At 47.5% G+C, this 14,856-nt stretch overlaps 7 protein-coding genes across 7 annotated transcripts; 5 read left to right on the top strand and 2 right to left on the bottom strand.

Moving 5' to 3' along the window:
- Positions 1-30: 30 nt before the first annotated feature.
- On the top strand, positions 31-1,290 carry N7469_005654 (GTPase-activating protein RNA1; the record flags this gene model as incomplete). The annotated part of the gene is made up of 1 exon (XM_056644574.1): positions 31-1,290. One exon carries the CDS (start codon positions 31-33, stop codon positions 1,288-1,290), a length of 1,260 nt encoding a protein of 419 aa, XP_056501388.1.
- A 925-nt stretch (positions 1,291-2,215) lies between these two features.
- N7469_005653 (LysM peptidoglycan-binding domain-containing protein) lies at positions 2,216-3,357 on the top strand (the record flags this gene model as incomplete). Its single annotated transcript, XM_056644573.1, has 2 exons — positions 2,216-2,596; positions 2,665-3,357. 2 exons carry the CDS (start codon positions 2,216-2,218, stop codon positions 3,355-3,357), a joined length of 1,074 nt encoding a protein of 357 aa, XP_056501387.1.
- A 377-nt stretch (positions 3,358-3,734) lies between these two features.
- N7469_005652 (uncharacterized protein) lies at positions 3,735-3,944 on the bottom strand (the record flags this gene model as incomplete). Its single annotated transcript, XM_056644572.1, is given in 2 exon segments — positions 3,735-3,857; positions 3,870-3,944. 2 exon segments carry the CDS (start codon positions 3,942-3,944, stop codon positions 3,735-3,737), a joined length of 198 nt encoding a protein of 65 aa, XP_056501386.1.
- Positions 3,945-4,323: 379 nt separating this feature from the next.
- N7469_005651 (transcription elongation factor DST1) lies at positions 4,324-5,235 on the top strand (the record flags this gene model as incomplete). Its single annotated transcript, XM_056644571.1, has 1 exon — positions 4,324-5,235. The coding sequence occupies one exon, from the start codon at positions 4,324-4,326 to the stop codon at positions 5,233-5,235; it is 912 nt and encodes a 303-aa protein (XP_056501385.1).
- Positions 5,236-6,011: 776 nt separating this feature from the next.
- Positions 6,012-6,605, top strand: N7469_005650 (uncharacterized protein; the record flags this gene model as incomplete). Its single annotated transcript, XM_056644570.1, has 1 exon — positions 6,012-6,605. One exon carries the CDS (start codon positions 6,012-6,014, stop codon positions 6,603-6,605), a length of 594 nt encoding a protein of 197 aa, XP_056501384.1.
- A 301-nt stretch (positions 6,606-6,906) lies between these two features.
- N7469_005649 (ABC1 kinase family protein) lies at positions 6,907-8,935 on the bottom strand (the record flags this gene model as incomplete). Its single annotated transcript, XM_056644569.1, has 2 exons — positions 6,907-8,107; positions 8,178-8,935. 2 exons carry the CDS (start codon positions 8,933-8,935, stop codon positions 6,907-6,909), a joined length of 1,959 nt encoding a protein of 652 aa, XP_056501383.1.
- A 479-nt stretch (positions 8,936-9,414) lies between these two features.
- On the top strand, positions 9,415-10,590 carry N7469_005648 (MBL fold metallo-hydrolase; the record flags this gene model as incomplete). The annotated part of the gene is made up of 3 exons (XM_056644568.1): positions 9,415-9,651; positions 9,730-9,877; positions 9,950-10,590. The coding sequence occupies 3 exons, from the start codon at positions 9,415-9,417 to the stop codon at positions 10,588-10,590; spliced, it is 1,026 nt and encodes a 341-aa protein (XP_056501382.1).
- Positions 10,591-14,856: the final 4,266 nt, after the last annotated feature.

Genomic DNA, 14,856 nt, shown 5'->3' with positions numbered 1-14,856 from the left:
CCTTACTCTCCCCTGAATTACTACCCCACCATGGCCCCTCCTAAGGTCTTTTCGCTCGATGGCAAAAGCCTGAAGCTCGACACTGCGGAAGACATTGAGTCTCATATCAAGCCTCTTGTCGAGAATACTGACTACACCGAGATCCGTTTTGGTGGTAACACCCTCGGTGTTGGTGCCTCGGAGCGTCTCGCGGCTGTTATCGCCACCCAGAAGAGCCTCGAAGTCGCCGATCTTGCCGATATCTTCACCTCGCGACTCCTGTCGGAGATCCCTCCCGCCCTGAAGTCTCTCCTCGATGCACTCCTCGAGATCCCCTCTGTGCACACCGTGAACCTATCCGACAATGCCTTTGGTCTCAACACTCAGGCACCCCTCGTCGATTTCCTGTCGCGTCATGTTCCTCTCCGACACCTGATCCTCAACAACAATGGTCTTGGTCCCGCTGCCGGTGTTCTGGTTGCCGATGCTTTGAGCAAGCTTGCCGATCGCAAGGAAGACGCGCGCAAGGAAGGCAAGGTGGTTTCCCAGCTGGAGAGCATTGTCTGCGGACGCAACCGTCTCGAAAATGGCAGTATGGAGGCTTGGGCTCGCGCCTATGAGAAGCATGCTGCTGGCATGAAGTCCGTCAAGATGACTCAGAACGGTATCCGCCAAGAGGGTATCTCGCACCTGCTCAAGAATGGTCTTCGTCATGCCAGCACTCTGGAGGTTCTGGACCTACAAGACAACACTTTCACCGTTATGGGCTCTACTGCTCTGGCTAGTGTTCTGGAGGGCTGGCCTTCCCTGCGCGAGCTAGGTGTTGGCGACTGCCTGCTTTCTGCTCGTGGTGGTGAGAAGGTTGCCAAGGCCCTGGCTGCTAACAAGAACCAGAAGATCCAGACTCTGCGTTTACAGTACAATGAGATCAAGGCTGACGGCGTGAAGCACCTTGCCCACGCTGCCAAGACTGCCCTTCCCAGCCTGCGTCGTGTCGAGCTGAACGGAAACATCTTCTCCGAGGATGATGAGAACATCACCGCTCTTCGTGAGCTTCTTGAGGCTCGCCAGGAAGAACATGGTACCGATGATGATCCCGAGGATTCTTGGGGTCTTGATGAGCTTGACGAACTCGAAGAGGAGTCCGAGGAAGAGAGTGACAACGAAGAAGAGGAAGAGGAGGAAGAGGTCGAGCGCAAGGCTGAGAAGGACCTCAAGGAAGCTGACCGTGCTCAGGAGGAGAAGGTCGCCCAGAAGATCGAAAAGGCCGTTGATGATCTTGCCGACGCTCTGGGCAAGACTGGCCTGTAGATCAATTGGTCCACCTTCCTTTCGCCCTCTCGGTTCCAGATTATCCATCTTTTTGACTGTTTCTGGAGTCATACCTCTCCCACTTGCTATGCTATGCAGGCAGAGCCGACGTCCACAACACGTCGACCATAGCGAACTTTCGCGATCTTCCTGTGCAGCCCATGAGGTCCCGACTGACGATACCGACGCTACACCATAAAATTTTCCCCCTATCTTCATATACCCTGTTGACGATGACGACTGAACATAATCCCTTTCGATTTCATCCATACATGCATAGCTATACCGAGCTCTGGTTTCTTGGGAGGATACCAAAAATGATTTCCCATATAGATGTGAATAACACACGGTCCACCGAATGACCATCTCTTCATTAATTACACAATTTCTCGCATGATGAGCTCTATACCGCGCTTCAAAGTAATTTTACTATAATTCTGTATAGTCTTCTTCGTAGTCTCTTTCCAGTGGGTCCAACCAGGAACACCCGTTTGATAGCGGAAGAGGCGCGTTGCCACAACCTACGTTTACATAGTAGCCAGCCGTCATCTGTCCCCGGAAGAATAATTAGAACGTAAATAAAGGGCTTACTGAGTCCCGTTTACGGCCAGTAAAAGCCAGGGTAATTTGAAAGCGAATATGATGAACAACGGCTATTATGGATGGTTTTCGGACTAGTCTCCTGTATCATGCCAACTAGTTCTCCTGTTCAATGACAAGATATCTGTAACTCGCCTTCTTCCTGAAAGCATCTCTTTCTAGTTCTATAGTACAATCATCGTTTCATATGTATCATCTGAGCTTCCCGGGATTAGATTCATCAATGCTCCCCGGTCTATATGACTATCTTTGGAGCGTGAAGCATTAAATAGAAGAACATTCTCTTTCATCCTGCAAATTACTATCATGCCATATATTCTCGAAAATGGCTTTTGAAATTCACCAGCTTCTTCTTGTGTTAAGCTATCTGTTCCACTTTTTTCTAGGCTCTGCAGCTACCACGTTTCCTGCAGATGCAAATGGTATCTGCCACACCTACACCGTTCAAGCGGGTGATACTTGCAAAGTCATTGCAAAGAACAAAGGCATCACAGTGAACGATATAGAAAAGTACAACAAGAATACCTTTGACTGGAAGACATGCGCACTTCTCGCTCAAGGAAGATTCATATGTCTTGGTCCGGGTCAGATCCTGATGCCAGTTGCGTTACCAAATGCAGTCTGTGGACCACAAGTGCCAGGGACAGCGCGGCCACATGATATGAGCAATCTTCGAGAGTTGAATCCATGTCCTTCGCATCAATGCGTAAACCATTTCTTTTTCGTATCTACTCAGATCCCATGTTCAAGGGATGAACTGACTTGAAGTTATAGTGCTCTAGTGGTCACTGCGACGATATTTCTGTGGGCATATGCAAGACCAATCAAGGTTGCTTGTCAAACTGCGTGGGTGATAACAATAGAAGACCTGATAAGACGACCAAGACAAAATCTACAACTACGAAGGCTAAGACTACAACGACTTCGAAGGCGAAAAAGACTACTACTACTACTACTACTACTACTACTACTACTACTACTACTACTACTACTACTACTACCACAACTACCACAACTACCACTACGACGAAGAAGCAGCCCAAGACAACCACCACCACAACTAAAGCTCCGAAAAAGACATCACCCTGGAGTATCTCAATTTATTTTGGAAAGGAATGTAATGCGGACAAAGGGGATTATATCGAACTAAATGGATATACAAACGGATTCTCCGAATGCGTGGATCTCACATCTAGTTTCAATACTGATATGGATATTGACAAGGCCTCTTGTCGTTTATTCCAGGATGGTGGATTCAATTGGACGAGTTGCGCAGATAGTGATATGGAAAAACCGAAGTCATGGTATCTCCATAAGGGTAGTTGTATGGTTTACTCCGACCATGAATGCGGTCGTTATAGTGGCACGATCATGCTTTACCACCTGGGGGGTTGTCAGGACTCGACTAGTTATGCGGTTGCGCCGGATAAGTTTGGATCTATCAGATGCTCAATGGCAAACCAGTAGAAGCTCCTTATATTAATATGTTGATTATTTCACACAAGTATGTTCAATCTCTTTCCTTTCTGGTTGATATTATTCAAGTCTCTGCCTTATCGTCCATAAGTTACAAACATCAGATACCCTAGTACGAACCTCATAATTTGATCAATACAGTAATTCTCACAATATAGCATAAATGCATCTAAACCTCTTTTAATTTTTACTAAGATATCAATCTCCCACTTAAGCCCCGAGTACTAATAAGATGAAAGTCAACTTGGCTCGATAGTAAATTGTATACTTCATGCCCGCATTCCCAATTGGGTAATTATGTCTTGGCGTTCGACCTCGGAGCTTCGCAGCTTCTTCCAAGTCGACCTCGACGTTTCTCCCTTCACTCTTCAACCTCCACGCGTCAACGAATCCTCCTTCTCCCTTCTATTCAAATTCCATCCACTGGTATTGACGGTGGCACTGGTGTAAGTGTCTGCGCGAGCCCCTTCTCTCCCATTTTCTGCAAATCCCTACGCACATACACCACGGTATGCCGGTCGCAAGACATCCTCGAGACGGCGCATTGACGCTGTGAAGCCCAACGTCTTTTCTTTCATTTTCATTTTCGTCTTAAATGGGAAATATGGTCAAGACTGAGCGGCTACCACGTGCTTTGGGGGTGTGGGTAACTATCAGAGACAAATCATTCATCAGGAAACAAAGCAAAAGAAATTTGTGCCCGGGCATTTCCCGAGGCTGTATGTCTGCTTTGCGATGATTGACAAAGCAATGGGCTCTTGGGAGATTGATCACAACGGATTCTGGTTCTCCGAGGAGGCCGCGACGAAATTAAAATCTTGCGATCATCTATGCGCAAATTGCTAACATCCCTCGTGATACAGACTGTGAAGCAAAAGCAATTAACCGGTCCCAACCGAACCCTTATTTTTCGATCCTCATTGATATATTCTCTCTTACCCCCGCATACCAACGGCCATGGATGCCAGAGAGATTGAAACCAAGGCTAAGGCCTTGACCAAGGCAGCCACGGAGGGGGAACCAACCGCAGTCATTGTCGGCATGCTGAAGGAGCTGCAAACAGGAGTGCGCGCAACAGAAAGCCTCCTGCGATCTACTCGCATTGGTATCATCGTCAACAAACTCAAGTCATCCAAAACACCGGAAATCGCGAAACTGGCCCACGATATTGTCTTGAAATGGCGGGCTGAGGTGAACAAGCAGAAACAAGCTGGTGGATCAGCCGCTGCCCGAGCCTCAAGCTCCCCTCGTCCCGCCCAAAATGGTACAGGCGCATCGACACCTGCCGGTACTACGCCTTCTGACAAGGCTTCGAAGCTGTCAGTTCCCCCGGATAAGCGAACATGGAAGGCAGATGGTGTAGACACCAACGTGACCACCAGCAAGGTCCGTGATAGTTGCATTGGTCTTATGTATGATGGTCTCTGTCTAGGTTCGACTGAGCCACCCAAGGAAGTTTTGAAGAAGGCTATTGCCGTGGAAGGTGCCGCATTTGATCATCTTGGACCCGACACTAAGGAGGCGTATCGCACGAAAATGCGCAGTCTATTCCAGAATTTAAAAAATAAGTCGAATACCAGTCTTCGTGTGCGAGTGCTTAGCGGCGCGATCAAACCAGATCAGTTTATTCGCATGACATCTGACGAACTGCGATCTGATTCACAACGCGAGGCGGATGAGAAGATCAAGAAAGAAAACATGAACAACGCAATGGTGGCTCAAGGAGAGCGCTCTATCAGTACCAGCTTGCAATGCGGCAAGTGTGGTCAGCGAAAGGTGACATACACCGAGGCTCAGACCCGAAGTGCGGATGAACCGATGACCCTTTTCTGCACTTGCTTGAACTGCGGCAAATCTTGGAAGCAGTGAGCCTGTGGAGTTTATCTTTCTAATCTCAAGAGCGTGTGGTTAGGGAAGAAATGTATCATTTTATTGGGAATCGGTGTTTTATCTCATTTATCTTTACTCTTTGATCTACCGTCTTTTCGGACCAAGGTCCTGCTTTTGCACCTCGTTCAATTTCCATTTGCGATATTCAACGTTTTCTGCAGGTTTCAGTGCCAATTTGGCTGATATGAGGAGAGGAGGAGATTCCAAAGAGACCGTTGGTGATTGATTGCGGCCGCGACTTTCACTGCGGAATTCAGTGCATGCAATCGAGAGGATGGGGAATTCAAGTCCTCGATCAAGGCATTGGGTCGCACTTCATGGAGAAGTTATCTTTTTTTCACTATTTGAATAAAAGAAATCGAATGGAAACGAATGGCATGCTTATGTGGTGAAGGTGATATTCTAAACTGCCGAGGTTGAAGAGCCAATTGAACGGGATATACTAAGAGCACAACTCTCCAAGTTTGACTCATTCCAAGACGAGTCATTGATCAACATTGGAACCTTGAAAATACCCATTCATTATTATTATCTAGATATTACGAGTAAATATAGTAAACCTCAGCTCGAAATGCAGATGTCATGTGATATCAACGCATAAGGAAGTTCGGCAGAACAGAATGACGTCGATAAGTATCAAACAGCATCAATCACGCTACAAAACTTGAATAACTTGACCTAACGTTCATATAAGATATTCTCCATCCCACAATAACCCAGCAATTCCCACATACACTTCTTGAATCCAACAAACAATGTCATCAAGAAAGACCCTAACAAACCCAGTCAACGCCCTCCTCCAAGCCCTAACATCATCATCCTCCTCCTCCTCAATCCAATATGTATTAAAAACATTCACAACAAATCCACCCCCTCTAATCTACGAAGCGGGATTACCGCAATTAGCCCCCTTCCTAGGCCGTGCCTTTACAGGGGTAGAAGGTGTAAGACGGTACTTCGAGATACTGGGTGAAACACTCTCAATCGAGAAAATGACTTTCGAAGACGAGGATGCCTGGATGGTAGATACTTCCGCTAAGGCGGTTGTTTTGCGTGGAAATGCGAGGTTTAATTGGAAGGGGACTGGTCAGGCTTGGGATGAAACTTTCATTTATCGGATTGTTTTGGCGGTGGATTTGGTGGATGGTAATCGTGGCGAGGGTGAGTTGAAGGTCTCGGAGTATCGGGTTTGGGCGGATACAGGGGCAGCGTATCTTGCTAGATGTGGGAAGTTGAGTCAATTGGTAAATGAGGATGGGGATGGAGATGGGATTTTGAATGAGAGTGGAAAGGTTGAATCTCGGGATGTACTTGGGGGAGGATTGAATGTTTATGGAAGTTGTGGTTAATGAGGTGATAATCTCTTATCTTGGGATATTTCCAGATTTCTTTATTTAAGAAAAGTTTCAGACATTATCTGCCTCTGTCTGTGTGAGGCGAGAATTGGAGATTTTCTATGCTCTAAATAGCGAGTTTCTATATTACACTCCTTTGATGGGGGATTGCCATCGCCCTGATTTTGTGGCCCTTTTCAACGTCCTTCGAAACAAGCAGGTATAAGATATTGGCCGGTCATATCGAAGTGAGATTCTCTCATCGGGGAAAAGAGCCGTGGAAGTTGGGGTGGAGGGGAGAGCAGACGAGACGTGTTTATCCTTCGAAGATATTCTGATTGAGCTCAACTCCCATATCCTTGGCCATACCTTGCATCTGAGCCTCGATAGAATCTTCCATACCTCCACCGAGATGCAAAAACTGGCGGATCTTGGTAAACCAAAAGAAGAGATCACTTGTGAACAAAACAATACGGAACACCACATGGCGGCCCAGATTGCGAATTTTCTCTGGAAGTGGTAAATCGGCAGACTCGACTAATGCGCGCGAGGCCCAGGTTCCAGTAATTTTGACCCGATTGACGGGGGAACCAAGGAATTGATTGTTTGCCTGCACGATGCGCAGGTTACGGCCGATAAAGATCAGTTCCTGTGGCCACTTGGTTTCGTCACCTAGAATATCGCGAATGGCCTTTCGCGCAGCTTGCTGCATCTCATAATGGCGCTGAGCTTTCTCGGATTTGCTCAATCCTTCCAATCCACGTTGGGTAGACAGGTCGCCACCGCGGTAGGGGCGCATCAGAGTGGCCGAGGCAAATATATCAGGATTATTAACTCCCCAGGTCTTGACGATCTCGCCTAGGGTATCATTGTCGAATGTGAGCATGGCCTTCCAGAGGCGTGCGTATTGGTGTCGGAAATTAGGATCCATATGGATATACAAGCCATGGTCAATGAGGACCAGCTCTGGTCGACCAGATGGCTTACGGCGGATGAAAATGTTTCCTGGATGAGGATCACAGTGTACCAATCCCCAGAGGAACATCTGTGCAGAGAAGAGGTCGACCATAGTCGTCATGACATCCTTGAGTGACAGTCCCAGTCCACCACGGTTGTTCTGGCCCCTCCAGTGATTACGCTCCGGTTTAACTTTCGCCAGTTGCGGGTTCGTGGGTGCGCCAGCCTTTGCTGGGGGGTCCATAGGTGTACCGTGACAGCCGGGACTACCCTGTCGCCAACCTCCGCGCCATGAGCGGGTGATAGCATCTTTATCCCAAAGTCGTACACCTTCAATCCACTCAGCGGTCATGACTCGCTTTGAGCTGAGCTCACGCCACACTTTTGGGATATAGACACGATCCCGTAGACGAGGCTCTCCGGCGATCAGTCGTGCCATGTTCTCAGAGTTGTCGGCTTCGTTGAGGAAATCTGTTTCGAGGGACAATCGCTCGCTAATATATGGGACCAAACTGTAGAAGGGGATATCGAATATCTTGCTGTAGACCCAAGTGACAGCTCTATGGAGTGAGGTTAGCTCTGTTCGGAGATTGGTTTGTGGCTGTCCTCGGTGTAAATGGTAATACTTACTTGAAAGCCCACAGATCCCAGGCCAGTTGCTGAACAATCTCATGCTTCTGGATCTTAATAGCCACCTCTCGGCCATCTTGTAGCCGAGCCCAGTGCACTTGGGCAACACTCGCACTAGCACGCGCCTTGCGTTCCATCACGCCTTTACCAAGCTCCCCACTGAAGGAGACGCCGAAGACCTCCTCTGGGGACTTCCCAAAGTCTTCGCGAATGACCTTTTCCACCTCTTTCCAGTCATTTTGAGGCGCGTCATCGAACATGCGAGAGAACATCTGTTGAAACTCAGGCGGTAGAATGGCCGACTGCATAGCGATAGCCTGGCCCATCTTGAGATACAATCCACCATTGTGACGTAACAGATCCGATAAACGCTCAGCATTTCGGGAATGTACCGCATTGATGGAAGTTGCCAGAGGTGGGTTCGGTCTGAAATTAATTTTGTAATCAAGGGCAACGAGAAGACCAAGCGAAAAGGTCCGAGCCGTTCGGGTCAAGGATGAAGCATAAAATTGGTTGTCGATGCCGTATACGACCCCCGTTGCGAGCGAGAGATACACCAGTCGGCGCAGCCATTTGCGGGTTCGTTTATATTCTTTGGCAGCCCTGGGCTTTCCTAACGATTCCGGAGTCGGTGGTATAAAGGGCTGATAGCTGCCTGCGTGAGCATGTCGAGGGAGCGATCGCCAGAGGGTGGGCGCTCGAAGTCGAGATGATGCGACAGTGGGCCGCATGAAGCGGAGAAATGTCGCGTGCGACATAGGGGAATAGGAAGGGATTCAATTATTGCATCACTTGGTTAAAAGCAGTCCGATGATGGCAAAAGAGTTGTAATACTGAAGCTGAGTAGGTTGGGAGAGAAGAAGAAGAAGAAGACGAGCGTCGGGGAATTGCAAAGCGGAGATAAGATCGGGTCTGTCGTCATTCCGCAATGACCGACGCTCCTCCACTTTTTGTTGATTTCAGCTCGAATTCATCCACTTTTTATTTCGAAAGTACCGGGTTTAGGGCATTCACCCCGATCCGATCAATTTTGATTCTAGAAGGCTGTCGAATATCTAATGTCAGGCCATTAGCACTAATTAATAGTTTGGGGAAAAGACTGCGAGCTAATTGGGGGCCACACATACGCTGCCAGTCAATATATATATATGCCAGGTGGAATGCCCCACGCTGACGGTCAGCTTAGCATTCAAGTTCGCAACACAAGGCTGCTTCAAGCATTTCAACAGCAAGCGTCATGATGGATGAACTCGATTTACAACTCCAAGAAGTCGACTCGCTCGAGGCGATAGTCATTGTTGATAATGAACTGGATCCAATGTCCCCTCCGGCCCCAGACACCGTTCAGGTTTTGGGCAATTTGGGACATATTGCGATGAGAAATGATGCAAATCTGACGGATCGAGGAGGGGCATCGAAAGAGATGAGAATGGAAGATATATGTTGCTCTGCACACGGTTTATCTATCTTGGTAGTATGCTATAAGATTCTCCTACCCCTAATCTCTCCGGATAGCCCTATATTAGACTATATCCAACTAATATGATATCAGACGGCCACGAAGGGAGAGAAGAAACACTCAGTCCTCTTCGATGTCGGTCCTGAGGAAGATGTTTGGGAACGAAATGTCAATCGATTACGTCCAAATCTTTCTTCTATCGAAGTCATCCAGCTCTCGCATTGGCATCGAGATCATTCAGGTCAGTTCTATATCTTTATGGCCTACAGCCCCCCCATGCGTGGTGATTACGGTGGTTGATATCGACAAACAGGTGGACTTCTACGAGCAATCAAAATGATTAAGGAATCTCGTTCAGATGATCTTGTCGTGGATGTACATCCTGACCGACCTACCTATCGAGGGATTGCCCTACCGGAGACTATCATCTCCCTCCAAGCTGATCCAACCTTTGAAGAAATCGAGCACAGCGGTGCGCGAGTCGAAAAGAATGACAAACCTCACACGGTTCTTGAGGATTACTTCCTCGTCTCTGGTGAGATTCCAAGAGTCACGCCGTATGAGACAGGCCTGCTCAACGCAGTTCGCTACGACCCCGAGGAGAACGATTGGTTCTCCGATGAAATGATAGCGGACGAACGTTTCCTCGCCTGTAATCTGAAAGGTAAAGGGTTGGTTGTGTTCACGGGTTGCAGTCATGCCGGGGTAGTGAACACAGCAAAGAACGCCGTCCAACTCGGCGGCGGCGCTCCCCTTCATTGCGTTGTGGGCGGTTACCATCTCTCGATGAGTGAGCCTACGCAGGTACAAAGTACCGTAGCTGATCTGAAACGACTGGACCCTGCAGTTCTCATGCCAGGGCACTGTACCGGCTGGCGGGCCAAATTCGCCATCGAAAGAGCCATGCCTGGGACGATGGTACCTTGCACGGTGGGTACAAAAATTATCTTTTAGCATTACAGACTGTAATTTCGATTCCTCTTTTGGCTGATCTGAAGTCTTGAAACCGGGTTTTCACATTCCTTGCATCTTTGTGACTCCACGTGGGTATGAAGGGACCCGATATGAAGCAGCATGGCACTGTTGCTCGGAGCAACCCAACATTCCATTTAGCGAGGAGGTTTCACCATTGTCGGCAAACTTTGCTCTTTGGGATCTTATCTTCTGACATCATTCAACCCTTGCCGCGTTCCTGTCAGACTATAGGAATGATGTTAAAGTAAAGTGTGTGGAGCAGATGAAAGGGCATGGTAGGCGTAGTGTAAGCTGTTTGCGGCAACAACCTGAAGTCGCAGTGAATATACTGAATTTTCCTCAGCGGTGACTGGCATAGTACAGTCTTCAAGTAGAGTCTGAAAACCCCATTGAAATATTAGTCGAATCACTATACTAGTCTACCGGACCTTTTTGGGTCTATTTCGCAGGTTTCTAGATCGGTTCACCGGGTTTTGAAGTCCAATAGAAGATAATTGGTTTGAATACTATCATTCAATCTATGTAAACACTGGTTATAACTGGAAATACTAACATAACACGAATCTAGAATATGTATCGACTTTGAGTCGTGATCTTCATTGAGATTCCCACGGAGGATTGACCACTGAAACGGCTGGACCAGACCGAGTTCAAAACGAAACTCGGAGCTATAATACTCGAACAATCTGAGATTAGTTGTAGATATCCACCTAGGTATCTGCGGATAAATGGATGTTAATGGTACTGTTTTTGTCTGGTGATAGCATATACCATGGAACGCTATCATAGCGTTCAATATGACATTGTCATTATCCATGGATCGATACTATCGATTATTTATATATACCACTATTGTACCAAGAGATACTGCTACACCCAACTTGAAAGTTGTATATGTTACTAGGGCAGGCAATATATCCTCACTGATATTAATTCATCAGTTCCGACCGAGTTGACCTGGCATTCACCACTGTCACCTCTAGGACTGGACAGTCGAAATCATACCACACTGAATACTACGAGTAGATGCATAGTAAGTATCACGGACATTCGCCGACGGATTCCAAACGGAGACTCACCGTGACGGCACGAACAAACGCAAAAAAAACCCCCAGCATACTATGTAGATTCAACTAGCCAAGTCTTCTAGACAAGAAATAACGCATCACTGGACAACGCAAACGTACAAACATAGCAATCCATTCAAAGAATTACCTCACAGTGCTTACCAAGAGGGACAAATGCACTCAGACGGGTAACCTTGAACGTGCCGTGATGCATCGCAGCCTACACAATACAGTGTACAGCCCCCGCCAAGAACCCGATCACCATGCAAACCAGTCGTAGCCAAGTAGGCATTATCGAAAGTCAACCCTTACACGGGACATCGGGCGTCGACTCGGCACCTTAATCCCACTCTATAGTATGGCTACTCCGTATTGTAGGTGTATACTCCGTACATAGTAATACACATCCCACCTCCACGATGATCACTATTTCTCCGCAGATAATTAAGCGACCTAGCGGAGCGCAAATCCGGAGAAAGGGGTTGAGAACCGCGCAAAGGGCACCGAGGGGTGTAAATCAAATGTCTGCCAAGACAATAATGCGAGAGGGATGCACGGCGGGGCTTGGCGAGGGAGTTCAGGGGGGGCGGGTTTACCTTTGAGCTCTCATTTTTAGATGGAATCAAGGGGGGAAAAGTTTATGAGCGACGACTATGTATGTACAGTAGAGAGCGTGCTGTGAGAGGTTGCAGAAATCCTTATCGGAGATTGTATAGTTCCAAGACTTTTCATACGAGGGCCAAGATGCTGCAACGAAGATCATCGAGGGATGGTTAGGACGTTGGCGCCAAGGAGGGATTTTTCCGGAGGAGACTGATTGCACAGTAAGAACGAAGTAGTTGATTTGCAGGGAAAGATCGAATTTTGGGTGTTTGAGAAGCGGAAGACTTGATTGCAGGGTTTGACGTGAGATCAGCACGCTTTCGCGGAGTCTGATATACAAATATGTTACTACTGCGGAGTATATTCGAGTGTTATGCTACTAACTACCTCTACTCCACGGAGGATACTGCGGCAATAGTCAGACAAGTCTCGGCACAATCCAACACTTGTTGATTTGCTATTCAGTGGCGTTAATTCTGAGTCTAATTTTGATTCTATTTTTCTTGACGTTCCCGCCAAGTCAGATGCCAATTGTTTACTCCGCACTATTGAGCAGAGATAAGGATGGGGGTTTACTGTAGAATGTGAGTCAAGGAGTGAAAGAATTGTCGATCACGACAACTTTCTTCCCTCATGTACCCTCGTCATTGGGCCCAGCATGACGCCGAGATTCTGTCGGCCAAGACTGGCGGTGGAACTTCATTGAATTCAATGATCCTGGGCGTCGGTCTATCGGGATTGGCACGTCGATCCTGGAGAAGGACATGGCACATCGTGGCGATGTCGACATGGTATCGGCAATAGGTGTATCAGATACCCTTCTTTGACACTGCATCCCAAACAGCTTTTATTCCGGGTAATGTATGGAGTACTGCAATGTATCATGTACACAGCCCCAGACCAGCGGGAGTCATAGGCAACATGTTGATCGAGTATCCTGTGTTGCTTGGCATACTACGATATTGAAACAGCCAAGATGAAGCAGGTAGTCGTGTGTATCGTAGTATTACCCTGTAGTCTTGTTTGTACCGCACCGTAAAGAGGAATCGCGAAGCTTTGGCATTGTAGATCGTGCATATCATGGATGTTGTAATGGAATACATATGTTCAATGAAGCCATCGGCAATGTGCCCGAGTCGATCTGCGTTGGCAACGTCGTCAATGACACAGCCACTGCTTCTAAATGTAGAATTCGATGTTAAAGATCTACTGCTATTATGCCGGAGCCTGGCAGGCAGTCGAATTGAAATAAATCTCATTGGAAGTATCATCGAGATCTATGGTATACTATGTAGAGCAAGCGTTGATTCCACGCCATGACGATGTGGCCCAGAACGGCATGGTCTAGCGTATCTCGTCAGGCACAATATACATGTACATGCAACAGAAACAAAGAAAAAAAAACATGTAACAGAAACAGTCGGCGTCCAAATACCAGTGAAGCATCGTATTGCGACTGTAAGCAGCCGTGACACAGGTTTCACCCAGACGTGAAACCAGGACTTCTATTTTAACGCACACGCACCACTACATGCAGCACTCGAGATACCTCACTCAGAAACGGTGTTTTACTGCGTAGGAGGACATCAATACACCTCGATGATGTAGTTGTCATTCGGTCAACTTGCCCAAACACCCGAGTCAGACGCGCTGATCGGCGGCTCTATTTACTCCACGAGAAGCCAGGAACCGGATCCTCGCATAACACAGCACATATTCTAGCATGGCTCACATGGTATTCGGAGATGTACGTATCAAAGCCTTGCAAAAAACAAGCAAGAAGCTAGACTATTATCCGTACATACTCCATCCGTACTCCGTACGGCTGTAGCAACTATACACAGAAACAAAATAGGAAAGACAAGGTAAAAAACCAGTTTCGCGGGTCAATCCCACCAATTTGAAATAGTGATGTGCACTATAGGACACTTTTTCCCGAAAAAAAGAGTTCGTGCTTGCCCTTGAAGAGTAAAGTGGCGGGGCCTTTTGGTCTGTTTCTCCTGTCGATCAGGGCACTGCGAACCAAACAACGCTCATGAACACTACGGTTGATGTTAATGTCGGCCAGTGCGCGAGTCTAGTTGAGTCGCGTCGCGGTGCTAGGTTGTTTGTTTTGATCCATCTCGTTTCTTTTTTCGTATTTCGTTTGAAGTCAGACCTGTCCCGACCTCCCCAGATCGGAAGAATACCCCTGACTATGTCGTCATGGCCCCAAATTAAGGCACCCCGGGGTTGAACAATGACGGAGGATAGGGTAGAAAGGGTGATGTAGACCTGGAGAGGATAGAACATATTTCATCATATGGCCCTTGCTTGCTCCACGCGACCTACCTAGTTGAGTAAGATCCTACGATATCGTGCATATGTACGGAGTACTATAGATGAAGTATGCACTGTATGGAGATTGCAAAGGAATGCCCGACTTAAACGTGTTACGGGCGGGACGGCCCATTGCCTGTAGAGTTTGTTCTAGAGTTAGAAGCTATAGAAGGAAGTTTGCTTGCTGGGGAATATTGAGATCGAGGCCTTCGGAGATCATTAGTGTGAAACGGAGATTCGGTGGTAATGTGAGCAG

Source organism: Penicillium citrinum, assembly GCF_028827155.1.
Source record: "Penicillium citrinum strain IBT 23319 chromosome Unknown utg000004l:1.0-2404223.0:1.0-2405248.0, whole genome shotgun sequence".
In the NCBI taxonomy this organism is placed as follows: domain Eukaryota; kingdom Fungi; phylum Ascomycota; class Eurotiomycetes; order Eurotiales; family Aspergillaceae; genus Penicillium; species Penicillium citrinum.
The sequence above is the reverse complement of the archived record's forward strand: the minus strand, read 5'-3'. Positions and strand labels throughout refer to the sequence as shown.